Source organism: Coffea eugenioides, chromosome 1 (assembly GCF_003713205.1).
Source record: "Coffea eugenioides isolate CCC68of chromosome 1, Ceug_1.0, whole genome shotgun sequence".
NCBI classification, from domain to species: Eukaryota; Viridiplantae; Streptophyta; class Magnoliopsida; order Gentianales; family Rubiaceae; genus Coffea; species Coffea eugenioides.
In genome coordinates, this window is record NC_040035.1 from 6313726 (window position 1) to 6330498 (window position 16773).

The 16773-nt window shown below is 39.0% G+C and overlaps 1 protein-coding gene across 1 annotated transcript; it reads left to right on the forward strand.

Moving 5' to 3' along the window:
• The first annotated feature begins 502 nt into the window (after positions 1 to 502).
• On the forward strand, positions 503 to 1372 carry LOC113766521. Its single transcript, XM_027310707.1, has one exon. It carries the CDS (start codon positions 503 to 505, stop codon positions 1370 to 1372), a length of 870 nt encoding a protein of 289 aa, XP_027166508.1.
• The last annotated feature ends 15401 nt before the right edge of the window (positions 1373 to 16773 follow it).

The following is a 16773-nucleotide window of genomic DNA, read 5'->3' on the forward strand; positions in this document are numbered from 1 at the left end:
AGCGGTTTTTTCCTTATTCCTGAGGCCATGATTGAACATTGCTGGATCAACGACTAAGCAACATGATTAAACCACTGTCTACAACACGCATGCACGGCTAATTGAAAATGTCCACGAGCATGCAACGATTCATATTTCCTATGGGTCTAGCAATTTACATCGCAAGCAGCATGTGATGCTTTTAATAATAGAATTAAACAACCGGCATGATCATGCTTGAAACAGAGCTGGTGATCTAAATGGTTGTTGCATCAATAATCTATTGCAAATTGGGATTTCAATTCTGGATGCTTCTTCTGGGATCCTTCATCAATGAGACAGAACGAAGGACAAACAGAGTACTTAATAAGCTAAACCAACTAGACAAGAGGGGATGAGATTCCTTTTGTTTTCTTTACCACCTATATATACAAGTGGAGAGCAATTCTGTTTTCAACATCTCCACAGGCTTTTAAATCTAAACATTCAACATCCATTTGTTACTTTCTGCTTAAAGGAAAAAATGGCAACCACTGCTCCAAATAAAAAATTCTCAAGCCATTCTCGTTCCGTTAGTTTGCCTTCTTCATCTCACCCTCTTATCTTGACTGCCGAGGAACATCTACAAAGATTGAAGTCATCAGAAGCAGCACCCTCAACATCGCATTCATTGGCATGCCAAAGATTGGATGGCCTTAAGAACTTGTACGAGTGTCTGGACGATGTTCTTCAGCTTCCTTTGAGTCAACAGGCTTTCTCAAGTGAAAGACCCGGAAAATGGGACGAAGAGGTCTTGGATGGATCTCTCAGGCTGTTGGACCTTTGTGGGGCAGTCAGAGACATCTATTCAGGGATGAAGGAAATTATGCGGGAACTTGAGTCATCTATACGGAGGAAAAGAAGTGGAGATTTGGCCCATGAAGTCAGCTCATATATGATCTCCAAAAAGCACTTGAAGAAAATGATCAGCAAAATCTACAAAGAACTTAAGAAAGCAGAGAACTGCAACTCAACAGTGGTAAACAAAGGCTCTGAAGATGTCCCTTTGGTTAACTTGATCAAAGAAGTTCAACTTGTTAGTCTTCCAGTGTTGGAGTATGTTCTGTCTTTCCTTTCTGGATCAAAGGCAGGATCACAGCCAAAAGGTTGGTCCTTTGTATCAAAATTATTAGAACAGAAGAGAGCATCAAGCAAAGAAGATTCTGATATTGCAGCAATCAAACAAATAGAAATTCAGTTGGATCTCTTGAACTACAAGAAGTCAAACCAGGAAGTAATAAAAAAACTTGAGGAAGTTGACTCGAGCATTGAAGAATTAGCAGAGGTGCTTGAAATTGTGTTCAGGCTTTTGCTAAAAACTAGAGTTTCCCTTCTTAACATTCTCAACCATTAGTTTAGGCCACAATTAGCATGGTTTCTAAAATATCATGCACCTCAATTTTGTTTATATTAGCCTTTGTACAAAATTGTACATATATACACATCAGAAAATGAAACGGTTCATCCAATTTGATCTCTTTCATTCCTTTACCTGTCTAACTAACTTCTGCACTTCCATACCAGAAATCATTTCTAGTGCCAGACGAAAATGAATCATACACATAGCTTTTGGATATTTCTTTGATAATTTCAAAGTGTTATTTATCTGACCTATCAATTTTTTATAATGAAGAAAGTAAACAACTTTCAGATTCTGGTTTTTTTCTTTTTGGGTGTCTCTGGATTTCTGGGTATGTGAAAGAGTTAAAATGTCCAAATATAGGTCCAAATGTGCAATATACTGTCCCCTAATATGAACAGCACCATAGTGAGGGGAATCCGTAATGATATCTACTGCAAATCAGATCCTTAAACTAAAATTGGGTTAAAAATAAAGAATTATGGATCTTGATACATTTCTGATCAGGTATAAGACACAATCCATCGTGACTAAAAATATATAATGGTTCAAGAACCATGGACAACTTGGAGTGCACAAAGTGAAATGAACAGGCCTTTTAATACTTCTTTGATAGGGTGTGAAATTGTCATTTAATTTATAATTATTCCCCCTTTTATTCTAGCCAAATATTGTATTAAGTGATTGATTCTACTTATATTTGGTATAATGGTGCCAATTGTAGGAAAATGAGCAAAATGTGATAAAAAGGATAATTTTTCAAGAATTACTGTCAAGTCTAGAGAAGTCGGGATTTCACGTGTACGGTGGCAGTTTCCAAAGAATGGTGAATTCCATGTCCGAAGCTAGGCTGGAATAATTATTGCCTTTTTCTATTTAGTAGTTGAGTACTACGAGGAAACTATTTTTATTAGGAAATCTATTAGATTAGAAAAGTTCATATAGACTAGGATTCTAGACTATTAGGAAGTCTTTTTAGCTTGAGTTTGACGGAAGAGAAGGATAGCAAGAAGGGACAAGATACAAAACGGCTTCGGCCTCAAATCTATTGCTATTATTTTGTTTTCCTGCATTTGGAAAAAAAAAAAAAAAAACGATTGTTCATTATTTTCTTTGGAGAGTCTCTGATGATAACGGAAACACTTAATTCGCGCGGGATTACTCTAAGGATGATGAACTAATCATCCACTTCTAGTCAAGGGGACAACTGAAGATTTGGTTCAATAACAACTGTGAGATCTAAATTATTTTAACTATTTCCTTCATTTATTGGTATTTGTATGTTTTCTGCTTTTAATTGTTGTTATAGCTATGGTGTATAATTGAATAGGTGCGCAATATTTAATTATTCACGTAGGCTATTTGTTAATTGTGAGTAGTTGAATCCGTAATTGTTCGATTACTTCCGTCCTGGTAGCAACTGGCATAATTGGGTTTGTGTCAGGAAAACATATGATCTAATTTAAACAAACCCTCGTAGCGTGTTTGTTAGTTAGGGTTGGGCTTTTGTAATTTTTAATGCAATCTAGAAATTAAATCCTACGGTCGTACCTAAAGTTATTTCTTGGTTAGAGAAATAGTTAACGGTCGTACATTGACTATCGAAAAAGTAAGGAAAAGTTGGTTGTTTATCGCGTGTATGACAGTTACAACCAATCTATCAATGAATGCTGGAATTATACTTGAATCGATGATCAGTTGCATGAACTATTTCTGAAGTGTATCCTTGACTAGAGTTTCTCCAATTATTTCTCTTAATTAATTATTATTCGCATTTAATTTATTTAGTTGGTGTAGACACCAAATTTTAGCTCAAGTTCATTTACTCTTTATTTCTTAGTTTTTGTTTTTGTCATGTTTGTTTTATTCATTTTTAGTTTTAGTCTTTTTTAGTTTTCATGTTATTATTTTATTTTTAAGCTTTTAGCATGGAATTTCTCAAAAGAAAAAGAAAACAATGGAAAATGTAGGAAAGGATTGAAAAATGGCCATTTTTGTTGTTTTTAGTTGTTTAGATTTTTTTTAAATTGTTTTCATTTGTTATTATTATTATTATTACTTGATTTTTGTCAATTCTGTTAATTAGTTGTTATTATTTAGTTTTACTTTTGTTTTTGTTAAAATTATTATTAAAAAAAAAAGGAAAAAGTCACGCATGCCAAAAGTTGCGTGTTGCCGCAGCTTGCAAGAAGAAATTGCAGGGAGTCCTTGGGGGGTAAAATTTAGCTACAAAGGCCAGGTGCCTAGGACACCTGGAAGGGGGAGACGAATCTAGAAGAAGGGGGGCCGTAGGATGAAGGGTTTGGAGAAGGGGTCTTGCATTTGAGGGTAGCGGCAAGGGGAAAAAGAGGGGGAGTTCCAGCAGGAAGCGACGGCAGTGAAAGGAGAGGCTCTCGGATGAGGTGAAAGAAAAACAGCGTAGGAAAGAGGGAGATTCTGTGACGGCAAAAAGGAAAAACTGAGAGCAAGAGGGAGTTGACGGCTGAAAAACGAAAAGAAAAATCAGAAGCCGCAAGAGAGAGAGGAGGCAGCGTAAGATGACTGAGGAGTAGGAACAGAATACAGAGGGCTACGGAGAGGTTTTAGAGACCAGAAAAACTAAGAGGGAGTTGACGGCTGGAATTTGGAAAAAACAAAAGGAAAACCAGAGAGATTGAGAGTCGGGGGCTGGGTGAAAAGCTGAGATTGGAAAAGACTGAGGAGTAGGAACAGAATACAGAGGGCTACGGAGAGGTTTTAGAGACCAGAAAAACTAAGAGGGAGTTGACGGCTGGAATTTGGAAAAAACAAAAGGAAAACCAGAGAGATTGAGAGTCGGGGGCTGGGTGAAAAGCTGAGATTGGAAAAGGGCTTCGGACAGGAAGAGCAGAGCGAAAATGAAAAGCTGGAGTCCATCGCCTTTGCCGGCAAGAACATTTCAGTCGACTTCAGTTGCGGGACGGCAAGCTTCGTCTCTGGAGCCCTCGGTCTAGTCAACGGCGCTTTGCTCCCATTGCCGGCGTTCGTCGAACACCACCAGTACCGCCACCATCCGGATTCGGTTCAAGTTCAGAAACCCAGTGCACTGTAAGCCTTCTCTTTAAAATGCAGCTCTTTTCAAGTTCTTGAGACATGTCTTCCGTGATTTTTGCTTATGGCCATATTTCTGTGTGGTCTGTTGGTTTGTTCTCTATTCCTTTAGCCTTCCGTTGATTTTTTGTTTCATTTCGTACAGCTTGCACTCATTTGGTCTTGTTGCTTGTTTATTTCTTTCGCTTTTACTTGTCCCTCCTGCAATTTATTGAAGCTTAGAAGTCAGTTGCACAAGTTTCTTGTCCTCGTTCGTTGTATGTAAGTCTGCCAAGAGTCCTGTTGTTAATGGGTGGCTAGCTATGTTTGTTGGGAAATGGTTTTAAGGTCTTGCATGTTTCTTTGTTTGCCAAGGTTTGCATGTTAGCAGAAAATTGCAGCTGGCTTTAGCGCTAAAAGTCTTCATGAATTATCGAAGCTTGATGTTGCAGAAATTCTCTTCGGGTCTTGCATAAAGGTCTCATTAGAATTTGCATGATTTTCTGCTATGCTTTCATTTGCTGTTTGTGAAAGCTTTGGTCTTGCTGCTTAGTTTGAAGTTAAGCTAAACCTCCATTTGCCAGAAGGAAAATGCAGCGGCTTGTTTGTTTTGGCTCCAGAAATTCTTGCTGCGTTTTTCGTCTCTCCTTTTGCTGCGTTTTCATCCTCATAATTTGCTGTCTTCTTTTCTTCTCGCAAATAGCTCATATAAACTGATAAACTGGTTTTGGCCATTTTCTTTTGCTAGCTTAATTTCATGTTGAAGGGGAAGTGGGTGAGTGGTGTTGAGTTTGTATAGTTGGGTCTTAAACATTTGAGCTAGGATCACAACCTTGCTGTAAAATGATCAACTCCAGTTGCCGAATGCTTGCTGGATTTTTCTTCAAGTATTTGTGTGATTTTTCTTTCGATGTTTGCCATTGTTGGATGTTGAAATTGTGTTGCATGTTGCTAAGATAAGGTTTTTAGATGTTTTGATTGAATGGTTGTGATCAAATTTAGTGTTAAAAGTTGATATTTGTTTGTGGAAATGCAAGTTGCGTTGGTATTCTTGATTGCAGAAATTTTCTTTTTTTCCTTGTTGCAGACTATCCCACGTTAATTTGCATGAGCTGCATGAAAAACCTTCAGAAAAATTACATTTCAACCCCCCAAGTCTCTTCTTGTTCCACTATGACCCAACCAATTGAATGATTTCCTCAATTTGGCCCTTGGTAGCTTTTAATTTTACAACTTCATTGCTTGTTTGTTTCAATTGACTACCATGCTTTGTTTCAATTGCACTTAATTCATGGTTTTAGGGGCTTTATGACCAAGTGAGTTTGTGTTTGCCTATTTTCTTTAATTTTTTCCAATAAATTGGTGCCTTGACCATTTCTTTTATTTTGGAGGATAAATAAGTGATTTCACTTCATTGGGCCCCAATTGCAAGGGAGGTAACCTCTATCTCCTTGATTTTCATTTCTCCTATGTGATCCAACGTGCTAAGTGTGAATTGCATGTCTACGTTGCTTTCCTTACCTTCTTGCATGCATTTACTTGCTTTTACTTTTATTTAAGTTTTTATGGGGTATGTGTACACCTCTTGGCTTGTAATAGATAGGGCTTGGCGAGCAATTTGGTCCATTTCCCCTTCCCCCTTTTGAAGTCTTATTATGGGGTATGTGTACACCTCTTGGCTTGTAATAGATAGGGCTTGGCGAGCAATTTGGTCCATTTCCCCTTCCTCTTTTGTTTTAGTTAGTGAATGTAATAGGTTCATTAGCTTGGTTGCATGCCTACGTGTTAAGTGTTACTCGCTTTGTTAGGGCCTTGCATCTAGTCGAGCATGCTAAATGTTATGTGCTATGTGTTTATAAGTGTTTGGCATGTCTACTCGCTTTCTATAGCCTGAATGAATGAGATGAATGAATGTACGTTTTCACTAGTCCAATACTAGTAGGAATTCATAGATGGGCTAGTCCAACGCTAGACCCTTAGGATTTCCCTTTCGATAGTGCATATTTGCATGTTCACTACATGTCATGCATTTTTCTTAGTTTTATCATTTGGCATGCTCCTCGAACCCTTTTTCCCCTCATTTTAGGATTTTTTGCATCTCATACTCGTTATAGGGTTCATTTGCCTGGAGAGTCCCCTTAAATATGGGATATAGACGAGTGTGGCTTTTTCTAAACCTTAGCACGCTTATATTCCCTCTATCAAAGGAAAAATCAAGTCACAAAGTTAAGAGTCCCCGTACCCGTTTTGCTTGCATTCCCATAGGATTCATGCATTTCATTCATTCACTATCACTTACTTTATATTCCATTCCTCTTTCTACATTCTCACTTCACACTACTTTCTACATTCTCACTTCACACATGCACCCTATGGCATTTTTCACCTTATTAATTTTTACTTACTTTACCTTGCAAAGACATTTGCACACCTCCACTTATATCTTATTACTTTTATCATTTTTCTCACTTCACACAAACTCACACTTTCACATGGCATGCATTCCACTCATTTGTACGTCATTTAGATTTATGTGTGACCTCTCCAAAGGATCATTACTGGGCTTCACAATTAATGTGATTGGCATCACTCAACCTTTGAAGAGAAATTTCCCCCATGTCCCCCTAGGTCTAGGTTTTTGCATTCATATAGACATATCCAACACGCGATACATACCTTGGGTAGAAAAATTAGGAAAAATTGGTTTAAGTCACGCAACTAGCCTTGGCTAGGTCGAAGGGGTGCCTTGGATTTTTATCCTTGCCTTCCCCTTCGTCAAATGTGACCCCCGAGCCCTCTTTTTGGTTACGTAGACCCAAAAGTTCTTTAAAAGGGTTTATTTACTTTTTTCATTCAAAAACAAAAAACCATTTTTTGGGTGACTTGGTACACCCTAACCCTATACCAAGTGGCGACTCCATTTTTGATACAAAAAACCCTTTTTGAACTTTATATGGCCAAACCGTCGCATTATCAAGTCCCATGGCCTTTTACTTTTCATTTACACACGTTCACATTCCATTACACCACTCACATCTCACACCACACACACATCACCACAACCACTCATTCACAAAAGTGGGGCGCGACAGTTGGCGACTCCACTGGGGACTTCCTAAGTGGGTCCAAGCTTTTGACTTAGCCATTCGTTTCCTTTTTCTACCCTTTTTATGCATTGCATTTTGGATATTAGGGTTGCATTTTCCATTTTTAGGGCCTTTTTTGCCTCGCGCGCGTATTCAACTATTCCTTCACTCACGTACGGATGTATGTTTACTCCTTTATCTCGCGCTTGCATTGCATTTGGGGGGGTGTGTGTCACCTTTAGAGCCTCGCGTGGTTCTCACCCCTTTCCCTCAAAATAGGGAGCACTTCATACGTGCACGTTTATTTACTGTTATCCCATTTTATTTTATTTTATTTTTCGTGGGCGTTTCCCACACCGCCTTGTAGGATTAGGATCGATTGCCTTGGGTAGGCGGCTGGTGTGCTCTGCGCCCATAGCGCTACCTAAGGGATCACTCGAGCCACCGATCAAAGGCCCTGGGAGTGATGACCCTTCGCCTTTAGGTCTGAAGGCTTGGGAGCCGAAGCTTTATCGAGTCTAGGCATTAGTGAACCAAACCTCATGCATCCATATTAGCATTTTCCTAGGCTAGAGTCAGCCTCACCCTATTTTAAGCACATTAGGCACGAGGGAAGGGGTTCCACCCCTTTTACTTGTTTTATTGTATTTCTTTTTCTTAATTGCTCCCAATGTGTTATGTGTACTATCAATTGCACTAACCATTCTTTTGTTTTCTTGGCTTGCATTCATATGCCTTAGCAATAAGAGGCCTCTTTGGCACTCTTTTAGTGACTTACCCACTAGACAACTCACATGTTTAAATTTCAGTCATTACACTTAATTTTCAATAAGTACATTTCATTTTAGACCTTTCCCCCCGATGCATTATTTATGTCCTTTAGGTCATATTTGTCACATATTTACATAGCTTAAATAAACTGGCATCATGCATTAACCCTAGAAAGGGAATGCCATTTAGGGAATCCCGTGTTTAGGAATAAGCCACCTTGTGTCTCGGATACTTAATCCAAAGAGACTTGCACGTTTACATTTTGTACCATCCAAAGGGGTAGTGCACAAGGTAAGGTAGGATCCGATCGTTTTCATAGAGTGATCTTTGGAATATGAGCATCTAATAATCACTTTTTGGCCATTTTATCAAAAAATGGTAAAAATCCCTTGCGTGAAGGACATTAATTTGAATTCCTCCTATTGAGACGATAAATAACTTGAGGCCAAAATTTGATTTTTAGAAGGTCATAGACTAATGCACCTCAATAATTTTGAAATAACCAATGGCCGGACAATTCAATCCCTTTTGCCAATTCATTCAATAAATCGTCAATCCATTTGACCAATTTACCCTTTTTAGGGTCACCTGGTCGATTTTCGAATAAATCATCAATTCATTTGATCAATTTACCCCTTTTAGGGTCACATGGTCGATTTTTGAATAAATCGTCAATTCATTTGACCAATTTACCCTTTTTAGGGTCATTCGGCCGATTTTTGAATAAATCATTCATTTGGCCAATTTACCCATTTTTAAGGCAACCGAGCCGATTTTGAATAAATCAAGTTTCGTTCAATCTATTTGATCAATTTACCCTTTTTAGGGTGATCTGATTAATTTTGGATAAATTGAATTTCATTCAATTCGTTTGACCTGTTTCCCTTTTTAGGGTAATCCGGTCGATTTTTAATAAATTGTCAATTTCATTTGACCAATTAGGATTTCAATGTCGAATTTCAAAATGGAAAACCTAGTCGATTTTGAGAAAAGCATCCATTGCATCCAGCCATTTGATCAGTTGGAGTTTTGACCCGTGCTTCACTGAGAAAAGTTGTCAAAACGATTTCCAATCTCTTCGATAGGAAGTTCGTCAAGATCAAACCCGTGCGTTTTTGCAAGTTCTTGTATCGATCAAAAGTGATCAATCCCTTCAGACGAGGTCCTCATTTTGACAAACGTCTCTTCTCATTCCAATGGGCCAAAGTTTTCAAATTATTTTTCACTCTATAAGCTGATTGGATCCATCAGGTATTGTATAGTGCCTGCTCTGGAGGATTGCATTTTCATGCTAGGCCTACCCTTGGCATAAAAGGGTTCCCCCATAGGACATGCATACCGATTTTACAATTTTGCTTACTAACTCAGGGTATTTTTCTTTTGTTTTCCCCCCTTCCCCTGCATTCGTAAAAATACTCCAATAAAGGGAAAATATTTTTCTATATCTGATGTCACTTCTGATCTATTAAAGTGTCGAAATTGCAAGTATTGTGTGATTCTTGGGCAGATCCTACAATGAAAACATAAATGAGCTATCTGAAAGCTCTACGCTAAAGCCTCTGAGAGATTTTGTAATTATTTTTCAAAGGAAAATTCTGTTTATTTGATTTGTTAATACATTTTGTTCCAAAAGAAAATGAGATGAAAAGTGTACATGTGGAGCTCTTCACAAGTTCCTCTCTTCGCATTGTATTATAGTTGAACGACAAATTTTGTTTTAATCTTGTTAGTAATAAAGTTTTGGACAATTATTGTTTTGTGTATATTCATGTACATTTCATTCTTTATTCTTATTCATTGGAGATTTCATGATGAATTTTGAGAAATAAGACCAAATTGAGATTTTTTCAATCTATAGGCTGAATTTCACAAGTGTATAAAATCCTCATGTACAATAGATTGGTGATCCGAGCTACACAATAAGAGTGCTCAAAAATTGAAAGAGGTCATTCAGAAGGCCCATGAGATACCTTTTCTCCTTCACTTAACCCCAAAATAAAATCAGTCACATTGATCGATAAATTGCAAATTGGGGCAACTTTTGCTTGAAAATATCCATTGTGTTTAACCGATTCAATTCACATCTAAGTGAAAGCAAAAATGTGCATTATTCTTGTTTGTTTTGAAAATTTGGAATGATACTTTGAGCATTCGTTTCTCTACCTATACACATTTTATCATTTGCTCTCCCATTTGAGCCTTGAAAGAGTAATTTCGTTTCAAATAAGAGCCCTAATGATCACTACCCTATATTGGAAAATTTTCACATATCAAAAAGGGGAATGGATTTTTAATGACCATTTCGTTACTTTGGTTGTCATGAGGTGTAAGAATGATACTTTGGCCGTCGTTTCTACAACCTAAACACTGATCATCCCTTGCATTCTCATTTGAGCTAAAAATTGGTGGTTCTTTTCGAGTGCACATATGATCGCACCCCACATTGGGGAAGGAGGTTGGGAAATTTTGAAAAGAAAAAGAAAAGGGGAAAAGCAAAAATGCTCGAATAAGAAGGGAACCGCAAATTGGGAAAATTTGATTCCACTTGGGTTCCAAATTTTGAAAAAAAAGAGAAAAGGAAGAGATTTGTCCGCGTGGATCGCCTATGTTTCACAAATATGGATGAACAAGGGTTTTCCTCAATCAGTTAATTCAGATACATGCCAGAAATTTCGCATTAATAAAAGTTTCCTTTCAGGGTTATTGTAAGGAACGGAATACAAGTCAGGCCATCTTCTTTTCCAATCAAGCATTCTATCCCTAGTTATCCCTTTTGAGCCTTCAGAATAAAATACTTCATTTGGCAACCCCTGAGAATCGCAAACCCCACACTGGGGCAAGTTTGAGTTGAAAAAGGAAAAGTGAAAAAAGTGAAAAAGTGAAAAGCAACAAAATCAAAAACAAAGGAAGAAAAGAGAACCTCAGTTCACAAATAAACTGGGGCAATTTTTTGAAAAGTTCAAAAATGGCAAAAGGCCGAAAAATCAAAAGGAGAAAGAAAATGAAAGAAGGCCTCAATTGAGCATAAACTGAGGCAAATTCTGATTTTACCCTAAAATAGGATTGGAACAACAATGCGATCTCAGATTCTTCAAACCACTCTTGAAATCTGCCTTCAAGCCTTAAACTTTTCTAAGCACCCCACCTAACCCCATTACAAAGCCGAAAGTCCTGACTTCTGTTCTTTGCAATGGCCTTGTCAAGAAAATTTCTGATGCCGAAAATTTTAGCTGTATTTCTGAATTGCCTAGGTATGGGATTGACGCTACTCATCATGTGAAAACCCACCAGAAAAAGAAAAGGCAAAAAGCAAAGCAAGAAAAGTAAATGCAAGAAAATGCAGAAAGTTCGGCGTTGAAGTCCCTGTTGAATAATGAGGAGAATACCAACAAATTCTGAGATCTTTGAGTTCAAAATAGGGGCAATTTTGGGAAAAATGCGATCTTTGATGCAATGTCCTTGAAAGATTTATCTTTTAACTATCGTTTTCAAGCCAAATTACAAGCTAATAAAGTCCATCGTTGACTTATTCCTTCGTGACAATCCAAAGTGAGGATTATGCTCATAAAAATTCATCGATCACTCATGATCATAAGGGTATAACCAGATTTCACATGTTTAGCTATCATTTCTACCCGAAATTTTGCAAGCCCATGAAGCTAATACGTTGACTAAGTTTTCTTAAGACATGAGGGTGACAAACTCTTTGCTTTCACTAAGATATGGTATTGAAGGGATTACATACCATCTGTGCACATGAATAAGACAAATCTTGACCTCCCATTTCCAAATCAGAAATAACGCCCATTACCCAAAGCATCGATGCTAAAGTGAGGAAGAAATCTTTTGTAATTGGGCATTATTTTGAGAAATTCATCATGAAATTTTCTGTGTAGTTTTAAGCAAGACGTTTAATTTGCTTCACATTATACAGAAAACACAGTTTCTTACTTTGTTCAAATAAATGGAGAGGCATCCAAACCAATTGTTTGCAATCAAATGGGCCCATACTGGGGCAAAATTTTTATTCGCAAGATTTCACAAAATAAGCCCACACTGGGGCAAATTTTTTATAGTCCATTTGAGGATTTCGTCAAAGACTCAAGCAAGACTTTCAAATCAATCATGCTGTCCTTTTCATGAAAATTCGAATGCATGTAAGCCCCCTGTGCAGGTATTCATAGTTGAAATTGACGAAGGAGCATCCGGTGATGTGGAAGGCCGATGCCAAAGAAAGAGAAGAAAGAAGGGAAAAAGGGCCCTACACTGGGGGCAAATTATTTTTGAAAAAAAGATTCTCTCGAAAAATCAGAAAAGTTCAAAAGTCAAAAATCAAAAAACGAAGTTCAAACTTTTGCTTCTTGGAAAATCAAATTCAATTTCTTGTATCTTGATAAATCAAATTCAATTTCTTGACCAATTGGATGGCAGGATTGGGTCTTATCCCACTGACCATTCACAAGATCACGTTGGGCCTGAGTTTCGTGCCGCCAACATCATCAAGTTGGGACCGGGTTTCATCCCGCCAATCTCGGCAGGACCGGGTATGATCCCGCTGACCGCTTTTATCAATTTGGGACCGGGTTTCATCCCGCCAATCTCGGCAGGACCGGGTATGATCCCGCTGACCGCTTTTATCAAATTGGACCGGCGCCGGTATGATCCCGCTGACCGCTTTTATCAATTTGGGACCGGGTTTTATCCCGCCAATCTCGGCAGGACCGGGTATAATCCCGCTGACCGCTTTTATCAAATTGGGACCGGGTTTTATCCCGCCAATCTCGGCAGGACCGGGTATGATCCCGCTGACCGCTTTTATCAAATTGGGACCGGGTTTCATCCCGCCAATCTCGGCAGGACCGGGTATAATCCCGCTGACCGCTTTTATCAAATTGGGACCGGGTTTTATCCCGCCAATCTCGGCAGGACCGGGTAAATCCCGCTGGGACCGGGTTTTATCCCGCCAATCTCGGCAGGACCGGGTATTAATCCCGCTGACCGTTTTTCTCACATTGGGACCGGGTTTTATCCCGCCAATCTCGGCAGGACCGGGTTTAATCCCGCTGACCGCTTATCTCACATTGGGACCGGGTTTTATCCCGCCAATCTCGGCAGGACCGGGTTTTATCCCGCTGACCGTCCACACCCCGTCAAGCTCAGATGTTGTCTCACTGACCAATTCATCATACTGGGGCAAATTTTGAAAAGATTTCCTCAAAAGATCAGAAAAATCAAAAAAAAAATCCAAAAATCCAAAAATCAAAAAATCAAATCAAGTTCTCACGGCAGGTTCGGGTTTGATCCCACTGTCCGATTGTCAAGACATTTCATTTTCACCGCCACTGGAGAGTGGGTTTGTCCCACTAGTGTGCCTTTCATTTGCATTCGCCGCTAGCCGTTGGGTTGTCCCACTAGTGTGCCTTTCAATTTTCATTTGTATCACTAACAAACATGGGTCAGTCGCATTAACCCTTCATTTCACTTCTTTCATTTGCATCACCAATAAACATGGGTCAATCCCACCAACACTCCATCTCACTTCAATTCATCTGATTTAAATTCCTGTTCGGGTCAGTCCCGTGTTAATTCGTGTTCGGGTCAGTCCCGTTTAAATTCCTGCTCGGGTCAGTCCAATTTTAAATTTCTGTTCGGGTCTATCCCGTGGGTCTATCCCAAATTTAAATTTCTGTTCGGGTCTATCCCATGGGGTCTATCCCGTGGGTCTATCCCAATTTTACATTTCTGTTCGGGTCTATCCCGTGGGTCTATCCCAATTTCACATTTATGCCCGGGTCTATCCCGTGGGTCTATCCCAAATTTAAATTTCTGTTCGGGTCTATCCCGTGGGTCTATCCCAAATTTTACATTTCTGTCTGGGTCTATCCCAATTTTAAATTTCTGTCCGGGTCTATCCCGTGGGTCTATCCCAATTTTAAATTTATGTTCGGGTCTATCCCGTGGGTCTATCCCAATTTTACATTTCTGTCCGGGTCTATCCCGTGGGTCTATCCCAAATTTAAATTTCTGTTCGGGTCTATCCTGTGGGTCTATCCCAATTTTACATTTCTGTTCGAGTCTATCCCGTGGGTCTATCCCAATTTTACATTTCTGTCCGGGTCTATCCCGTGGGTCTATCCCAATTTTAAAATTTCCTGTCTGGGGTCAATCCCCATCGTTTGAGTAATTCGCAGCCGAAGAATGCAGGTAGGTATTTGGTGTCTACTTCTTTGTCTCAAGTTTTTTCAAAACTCAGACAAAGAGGGGCAAACTGTAGACACCAAATTTTAGCTCAAGTTCATTTACTCTTTATTTCTTAGTTTTTGTTTTTTTCATGTTTGTTTTATTCATTTTTAGTTTTAGTCTTTTTTAGTTTTCATGTTATTATTTTATTTTTAAGCTTTTAGCATGGAATTTCTCAAAAGAAAAAGAAAACAATGGAAAATGTAGGAAAAGATTGAAAAATGGCCATTTTTGTTGTTTTTAGTTGTTTAGATTTTTTTTTAAATTGTTTTCATTTGTTATTATTATTATTATTACTTGATTTTTGTTAATTCTGTTAATTAGTTGTTATTATTTAGTTTTACTTAAAATTATTATTATTAAAAAAAAAAAAAAAAAATAAAGGGAAAAGTTACGCATGCCAAAAGTTGCGTGTTGCCGCAGCTTGCAAGAAGAAATTGCAGGGAGTCCTTGGGGGGTAAAATTTAGCTACAAAGGCCAGGTGCCTAGGACACCTGGAAGGGGGAGACGGATCTAGAAGAAGGGGGGCCGTAGGATGAAGGGTTTGGAGAAGGGGTCTTGCATTTGAGGGTAGCCGCAAGGGGAAAAAGAGGGGGAGTTCCAGCAGGAAGCGACGGCAGTAAAAGGAGAGGCTCTCGGATGAGGTGAAAGAAAAACAGCGTAGGAAAGAGGGAGATTCTGTGACGGCAAAAAGGAAAAACTGAGAGCAAGAGGGAGTTGACGGCTGAAAAACGAAAAGAAAAATCAGAAGCCGCAAGAGAGAGAGGAGGCAGCGTAAGATGACTGAGGAGTAGGAACAGAATACAGAGGGCTACGGAGAGGTTTTAGAGACCAGAAAAACTAAGAGGGAGTTGACGGCTGGAATTTGGAAAAAACAAAAGGAAAACCAGAGAGATTGAGAGTCGGGGGCTGGGTGAAAAGCTGAGATTGGAAAAGGGCTTCGGACAGGAAGAGCAGAGCGAAAATGAAAAGCTGGAGTCCATCGCCTTTGCCGGCAAGAACATTTCAGTCGACTTCAGTTGCGGGACGGCAAGCTTCGTCTCTGGAGCCCTCGGTCTAGTCAACGGCGCTTTGCTCCCATTGCCGGCGTTCGTCGAACACCACCAGTACCGCCACCATCCGGATTCGGTTCAAGTTCAGAAACCCAGTGCACTGTAAGCCTTCTCTTTAAAATGCAGCTCTTTTCAAGTTCTTGAGACATGTCTTCCGTGATTTTTGCTTATGGCCATATTTCTGTGTGGTCTGTTGGTTTGTTCTCTATTCCTTTAGCCTTCCGTTGATTTTTTGTTTCATTTCGTACAGCTTGCACTCATTTGGTCTTGTTGCTTGTTTATTTCTTTCGCTTTTACTTGTCCCTCCTGCAATTTATTGAAGCTTAGAAGTCAGTTGCACAAGTTTCTTGTCCTCGTTCGTTGTATGTAAGTCTGCCAAGAGTCCTGTTGTTAATGGGTGGCTAGCTATGTTTGTTGGGAAATGGTTTTAAGGTCTTGCATGTTTCTTTGTTTGCCAAGGTTTGCATGTTAGCAGAAAATTGCAGCTGGCTTTAGCGCTAAAAGTCTTCATGAATTATCGAAGCTTGATGTTGCAGAAATTCTCTTCGGGTCTTGCATAAAGGTCTCATTAGAATTTGCATGATTTTCTGCTATGCTTTCATTTGCTGTTTGTGAAAGCTTTGGTCTTGCTGCTTAGTTTGAAGTTAAGCTAAACCTCCATTTGCCAGAAGGAAAATGCAGCGGCTTGTTTGTTTTGGCTCCAGAAATTCTTGCTGCGTTTTTCGTCTCTCCTTTTGCTGCGTTTTCATCCTCATAATTTGCTGTCTTCTTTTCTTCTCGCAAATAGCTCATATAAACTGATAAACTGGTTTTGGCCATTTTCTTTTGCTAGCTTAATTTCATGTTGAAGGGGAAGTGGGTGAGTGGTGTTGAGTTTGTATAGTTGGGTCTTAAACATTTGAGCTAGGATCACAACCTTGCTGTAAAATGATCAACTCCAGTTGCCGAATGCTTGCTGGATTTTTCTTCAAGTATTTGTGTGATTTTTCTTTCGATGTTTGCCATTGTTGGATGTTGAAATTGTGTTGCATGTTGCTAAGATAAGGTTTTTAGATGTTTTGATTGAATGGTTGTGATCAAATTTAGTGTTAAAAGTTGATATTTGTTTGTGGAAATGCAAGTTGCGTTGGTATTCTTGATTGCAGAAATTTTCTTTTTTTCCTTGTTGCAGACTATCCCACGTTAATTTGCATGAGCT